This window comes from Gossypium hirsutum, chromosome A06 (genome assembly GCF_007990345.1).
Source record: "Gossypium hirsutum isolate 1008001.06 chromosome A06, Gossypium_hirsutum_v2.1, whole genome shotgun sequence".
NCBI lineage: Eukaryota > Viridiplantae > Streptophyta > Magnoliopsida > Malvales > Malvaceae > Gossypium > Gossypium hirsutum.
Window position 1 is genome coordinate 17,475,476 of NC_053429.1, and position 6,989 is coordinate 17,482,464.

Below are 6,989 nucleotides of genomic sequence, written 5' to 3' on the forward strand. Positions count from 1 at the left end.
TACAATCTTATCCTTTTAGGATTTACACTATTTACCCTGATAACTCTAGTTTTACTAGAGTGTTTCAAGATGGGTTTCTCCATGAGTTCCATAAATCGGGACAATTCATATGGGTTAAATAAGCCTCATTTAATAAGTTGAATTCTATGGGGTGTTCTATACGTATTGGTCACGAGGTTTGACCCACAATTCATGACATGTCACAGGTGAACTAACCCTCTTGTCACCACTACTTTTTCCTTATCTCATTCCTTATTGAAAGTCTCTATCAACAAAGCACAAATTCCACCTTAAAATTTGAAAAGAGAATTTAAATAATAAAAAAATACTTCTTTTAAATGAAAATTAAAAAATTCTAATATTTATTTTTCCAAATGAAAATTCACCTTAAAATTATGAAAATGACTTTACAAATAAATTTCTTTCATAAAATTTATGGACCCAACACATCTTACCACACCTTTAATATTTCATAAAGTATATTATTTGACTTAGAATCTTAAATGCAAACTAATGTTTCTAGAACTAAAGCAATAGTTGAATTGGTCAGACTATTGGTTCGTTAGTTCGATCGGTCTAACTAATTTGATAAAAAAAATTATTAAAAAAATAAAAACAATAAAAAATATTTTAAAAAAATAAAACTCAGTTCAATTGTCAGTTCAAACGACATATTGATTCTCGATCCAAACAGTTCAATGTCATTCTTCGGATAGACACCCAACTATTCCTAATCTTCGGTCGATTTCGAAGATCATTGATGCAAATTCACCATTTTATATCATAAATAAATACAGAACATAATAAAATCATATTTTTGGTAGAATTTAATGAATTGAATTTTATCAATTACTGGGCCTCGTGTGGGCCTTAGTTAGAGAATTCCTGGGCCTCAATAACCGAGTTCTTTGAGGTCAAATGTGGATCTCCTTCATACATCAAGCGTTCAGTCGGACAAACGAACCGTGTAGTTTTAATGCGAGTAAAATAGTACGCTACAAACGGATAAAATCTGGGATGAAGAAGACAAGACAGGTCAAACCTCTTTCACAAAGCAGGCAACAACATAGCGGCTGAAGCCTAAACCTTCGAACTTTCAACTCTGTTAGAAGTTCAAAAAACAGAAAAGGTCGGAAAAATATCAGCTATTGCCAAAGACTGAGAGCGACAATCTATGAATTCGCTGCTCAAGTTTCGAAGGCCTTTAAGTCCTTCTCTTCCTTCACTATCTTTGCAACGCCTCTCTACAACTCTACACTGTAAACCCTTCCTCTCTCTTTAATATATCATAATATGAAGATTGAACGACTTGTTAAGTGGGCTTCTTCTCTCTATGTGATTGTGAAACAGATGTTTTCGAAGAGAAAAAGGAGGGGACGAGCTTTATACACCCAACTGCAATTGTTCATCCCAATGCTGTGATTGGCCAGGTGCTTTGTTTTCTACTCTCTCTTCTTTGTTTAATAGCTGCCGCTTTCTTTTCTCCTAAGAGGCACTGGTGTTCATGTATCAGAAATCTGTGATTTGTTTTGACTGTTAAAGCTAAGTTCTTTGTTGGCTTTTCCCTGTCAATCAATTTGCTCCTTTACCAATGGTTCTTGTTGAATTGTCTTTTGATACCAAGATTAAATCAACCCAGAAGAATAAATAAGGGTAAAACTTACAAAGCTTTTTTTTTTTACTTCAAAGCAGCTTAATTTATTGGTGTAATAAAGAGATATAGTTCTCTAATTGCCTTTTCATTTAGCTATAGTCTATAGATTCACTAAAATTTCGAAATTGATGGCACAGGGTGTTTCAGTAGGTCCTTTATGTACAATTGGTCCTTCGGCAAAACTAGGAAATGGGTGTCAAATGCATCCTTCCAGCCATATTTTTGGGAATACAAAATTGGGGAGCCACTGCGTTTTGATGACGTGAGTTTTATTTGGCTGCTTTTTCATCTTCTTTATAAGGTTCTGTTAGAAATATATATTCTATGTTGTAATTTATGTAAGTACTAAACTTTATCAGGCAGTGGTGCGGTGGTCGGTGATGATCTTTCTGGGCGTACTGTAATAGGATGCAATAACATCATCGGGCATCATGCCGTGGTTGGTATTAAATGCCAAGACATGAAGTACAAGGTAACTTATCTTATTATGCTTTTGGTGCATAATCAATTGCATGCTGCTAATGACTAGAAGTATCTCAAATGTACATATTGACAGCATTGATGCACTATGCTTCAAATGTTAAACTTTTGCAAAAAATATGATCTTGTCCTTGTATTTCTGTGGTATTAGTTAGGGGATGAATGTTTTCTTGATATTGGGGACAACAATGAGATCAGAGAATTTACTTCAATCCACCGATCTTCAAAGTCATGTGATAGAACGGTAAATAAGAATATAAAATAACCACATATTTGTTTTCTTATATCATAGTAAGTAACATGTGTATATTCTCTAGTCCTTTTCTTCCCTTTCTTAACTAGCTGTCTTATCAGGTTATTGGTGATAACAATCTCATCATGGGGTCTTGTCATATCGCGCATGACTGCAAAATTGGTAACAATAATATATTTGCTAATTCCAGTCTCCTGGCTGGACATGTCATCGTGGAGGTGAGTCTTCTTAATGTTTGTTGGAGTCATTCTGCGTGCTTCTCTTGTAGACAGCAGTCTCTGCTTAGAACTTGATTCAAGTGCTACAATGTAGGACTATGTGCACACTGGAGGACCAACTGTTGTTCATCAATTTTGTCATATTGGCTCATTTTCTTTCATTGGTGGTGGATCTGTGGTATGATTGCATAAATGACCTACACTGCAAAAAGATGCTAATTAAGCCAACTAGTAGCATAGTCCACCTATGGGACAGTTCAATCATTGTGCCGAAGACTTTTACACTTTTTTTTTTTTTTTGCATTTACAAAAAGAATTGAACCATGTTTCCTATTCATTTCTATGCATGAAGGTTTCGCAAGATGTCCCAAAGTACATGATGGTTTCTGGAGATAGAGCTGAGCTTCGTGGTTTGAATTTCGAGGGTCTTCGGCGTTGTGGATTCCAAGTCACAGAGGTTGTTGGAAAAATTCAACTTTTATTATGATGGCTTATAGTTTAGTTCTATCATAATACTAGTGTAAGATAGATAAGACATTAGTTGAAAAGGTTCCTTTATTTGTTGATGTAGTCTTCCACCAATTAAAATCTCATATCATTGTCATCTGGATTTTGCTTGAGGTTTTTAGCTACCTGCATTTTGTGCAGCCTGATTTTCTGAAAACTATTCTAAGTTGCATTTACTTCGGTTTGTATTCCTGCCTTCATTTCTTGAGTTGTGTATGTTTTCACCGTCCTATGAAGATGTTTGATATTTGCCACAAGACTGACTGCTGTAGGCCGGAAGGCAATATTATGGTATGCCTTTCTCCAAAGCGTATCTTATGGAGTTGACACTCCAAGGCAAACATTTAGAAATGACAGAAATTGTAAGATAACTTATCCATAAATTGATGAATGATATTAAGAGGGAACTCATTAAATTTGGAGTAATGCTACAAGTTTTCAAGATTAGAAGATGCCAGTTTCTACTTTACACTTGCTTCCTTTGCTGTTAAAATCAACGTGTTTTAGTTTTTAAACATCGTACGTGTTAGTATCTTTTGACCTCTTATTGCTTCGGGGATGTCAGTGGCAGCCTTTTGGAATTATATTTTAGCACAATTTTATTAATGCTATTGGGTAGTCATTTTTCTATATCTGTTTTAGATTGTTCATCATTTATATTCCATGCCCTTGATGATCATACATGGATATGAATTTTCTACCCTTTTTTGTAATTCCATTTAATTTGCTCACCTGTTTAAAGTGCTATACTTTTTTTTTCCCTTTTTGTGCAAGGTTCTAGATTAAGAGTTTGAGAACAGCTTATAGAAAAATTTTCATGCCCAGCAATACAAATTCTATGGGTTTTGATGAACGTCTTTCTGAAGTGGTATTACCTCTCTCTTCCTGTGACAGACATGCACACAAATAAAAACAAACTCAAATTCATGTCTAGCAAAATACTCAAGCTATATGTATTATCTTTATAGGAACATAATGAAGATTTGGGAAGCGTTCCTGCTGTATGTTCCATGCTCCGGTCCATTCGTGATTCTTTTACTGAAAATCGTCGTGGAATATGCAAATTCAGACAATGGAGCAGTTCTTGAAAGCATTGCTAGAGTGAGTTTCAGTTTAGCTTTGCCCTTTGTCTGTTTGTATGTGTTTTTTATTCACTATATTTAGTTTACAATTGTTTTGGACATTTGGTTAGTGTTTAAATGGATTCAGTTGGACTTATTTTTTGGTGTGCTTATGCAGATTTTTTATATGACAACTGTAGCATTTTTAAGCTTTGTACTCTATCTGTGGCATGTACCAGCGTGAGCCAATCCAAGAATCTTTAGCTTGTTTCATAAAGGTTCGATTTGTAGTTATATGATATATAAAATATGTATACAAATATTGATTGAGGCTGCTATTGATTTAACCTATGTTACCCGGACTAGGGAGCGAGTGGCATATACAAATGTGTCCAACACATGTATACTCCAACTCTTTATTAAGTATTTTCATATATTTAGAGGATCATCACCTCTTACTCATGCCTGAATGTGTTGGACATGAGTATTACAAGGGAAATGAAGATTCCGGGTGAGATAAGGTTTAATCGCATTCAACAACACATTTGTCTGTCTATTGGCTGATACAATCCTTATTCTTATCAAGCAGAGATTTGAGAAACCGTACTACGTAGATTTTGGAAATTTTCTCAGTTTGTAGTTTATGTACTATATGGCCAAAGTTGCCTGGTTTATGCTCGATAAATTTGCTCGTTTCATGTCACCTTTATTTCTTTGTTATTTTAAACATAAATGTATGGTTTTGTGTAAATGGACGAAGAGGCTTCAGCATATTCTGACACTGTTATATTCATGTATTCTATGCAATTTGGTTTGTGGATAAATTATTCAAAGCAACTCGTTAAAATGCTTAGATTGATGATTGATGACGAAATTGTAGTTTGAGAGAATAACTTTGCAAACGTGGCCCCTTTTGTTTATGGTTTCCAGCATTACTTGCCATTTTCATTGTTAATGCAAGGCTTGGTAAAGAACGATTCAGCTCTGTAGCATAACAGGTTTCCCTGTTTTTTTTTTTCAAGGAAACAACCCACTTTTTCTTTATTTTTCTTTTTTTCCCCTTTAATGAACTCTTTTTCATACTGCTCTTCTTTCACCCACTCACACTAAAGTTACCCTGATTTGGGGTGATTATTTAGTATGATTGTGTCTGTCATAATTATAGTCAATATTTTATGAAGTATATATGTTCCCAAATAAACTAGAAACTACCATGCAAGAGCTGTGTGTATATATATATTATTTTAAATGTAAATGAATCACGCTATGCTTCAAAGAAACAAAGCTATGAAGGGGCTTTGCACATTAAACATGCCACAACAGCTGTAGCTCTGACTTGGATTGTGATGGAAGTCCTTTTCATGTCTTTTCTTTCTTGTACTACAGATATATGTACATGTTTAATGATTTTTTTGGTCTCAATGTGAGATAAAGAAACAAGGTGCATGCGTTGCATCCATTCCAGTGTTATTAGCTATAGCTAGTGCTTGTATGTGACATTTTATGATTCTCACGTCCCCATTGATTGCTTTTTTTTTCTTCTTACAGATTTTATTATTATCCCACATAGTCAAATTAAAATTGAATTTGATTTCTCTTTCTATATTAATAATCGTTGCGAAAACTAGCCAGGAATCATATGATAAGACAAATGGAGGTAGAGGTTTTTATATATATATATACAAAATAAAGGTTGCAATTTGAGATGAAGAAGAAGGTGCAAGTATCTGAGTTGATTGAATGCTACTATTTAAAGTGATTACATGAAACAAATCTAATTAAACAAAGAAATCAGAACGAAGATATTTAAAGCAAGTCCTTTGCTTTTTTAATTTTTTTTCTTAAGTACATTCATTAAATTTTCCCAGTGCCCTTAGTTCGTCCTTAATTTGTTTTCTATAACTTCTTTATTACAGCTGAGAAATATCCAACAGGTTTCTGGATTTTGTAAGGAAAGAAGCAAAGTATAAGATAAGAATCTCATAGCAATCCATACGTACCATCAAATCTCAGTACAAATCCTTAGCTAATACATGCTTTAGTACAATTTTTCCTTTTTTTATTTTTTTATTTTATAAAAAGGGAGCATATTTGGAGATTCGCCTTGCAAGTTGATTGATTATTTTCATGTGTTCCAATTTTTTATTGAAAATTAAGTTAGGATTATATATTTTTTTTGTAAAGCAGTCAAATTGGTTCATGGAATTTTGGCATGTACCCTTTGTTAGTAATTGGATTATTGAGGGCACCTCATGAAATCCAAAACCTTTATAAAATTTAGGATTATAATATAAGAAATGTAATCGTTCTTGTTGAGCGTTTTTTTCATATTTATTAGACACGATTCCTTGCATAACGACACATTAACCCCCCAGTCTCAACACGTGTTCTTAGAGTTACCTCCTTAGGCTCAACATGTATCCTTAGAGTTACCCCTGTTGAGATCCTGCGAGCTAGTGAGCTAGCGAGGAGGTGAGCTAGCAGGGTGACGAGCTAATAGAATGGTGCGCTAGCAGAGTGGGAAGTTAGCAGAGTGGTGAGCCAATAACGAGATGCCGTCCCTTCTTTGATCGGGTCAGATTCTGAGTCACTCGGATGGATCGCATTTTGTGATACATTTGATGGTCACAGAACTAACTATAAATACGACAAAGGCAAGCACATCTATCAAACAATAGTATAGCTACGGTGAGTAGAGATATCGTATCCATGAGGACTAAAAGTATTAGTAATTACCGTTTTCTTATTATTTAGCCGACAATTTGAAGTGATGAGTTTTAATCTAAAATTACTAAACTAATTTAACTAAGAACACA

The 6,989-nt window shown here is 34.3% G+C and overlaps 1 protein-coding gene across 6 annotated transcripts; it reads left to right on the top strand.

Moving 5' to 3' along the window:
• Nucleotides 1–965: 965 nt before the first annotated feature.
• On the top strand, nt 966–4,944 carry LOC107962762 (probable acyl-[acyl-carrier-protein]--UDP-N-acetylglucosamine O-acyltransferase, mitochondrial). 6 transcript variants are annotated; one of them, XR_001701762.2, is made up of 12 exons: nt 971–1,259; nt 1,351–1,430; nt 1,792–1,916; nt 2,018–2,126; nt 2,286–2,378; nt 2,489–2,605; nt 2,700–2,783; nt 2,958–3,062; nt 3,894–3,980; nt 4,081–4,213; nt 4,352–4,451; nt 4,540–4,944. XR_001701762.2 is itself a non-coding variant. In XM_016899261.2 (11 exons), exons 1-10 carry the CDS (start codon nt 1,175–1,177, stop codon nt 4,198–4,200), a joined length of 1,005 nt encoding a protein of 334 aa, XP_016754750.1. In that variant the 5' UTR covers nt 966–1,174; the 3' UTR covers nt 4,201–4,213; nt 4,352–4,944. The 6 variants fall into 6 exon arrangements, 4 of the variants coding, with proteins under 4 accessions (XP_016754750.1, XP_040971200.1, XP_040971201.1 ...); XM_016899261.2 differs by having other exon boundaries at nt 966–1,259; nt 4,352–4,944; XM_041115267.1 differs by adding an exon at nt 1,514–1,653 and having other exon boundaries at nt 972–1,430; nt 4,352–4,944.
• Nucleotides 4,945–6,989: the final 2,045 nt, after the last annotated feature.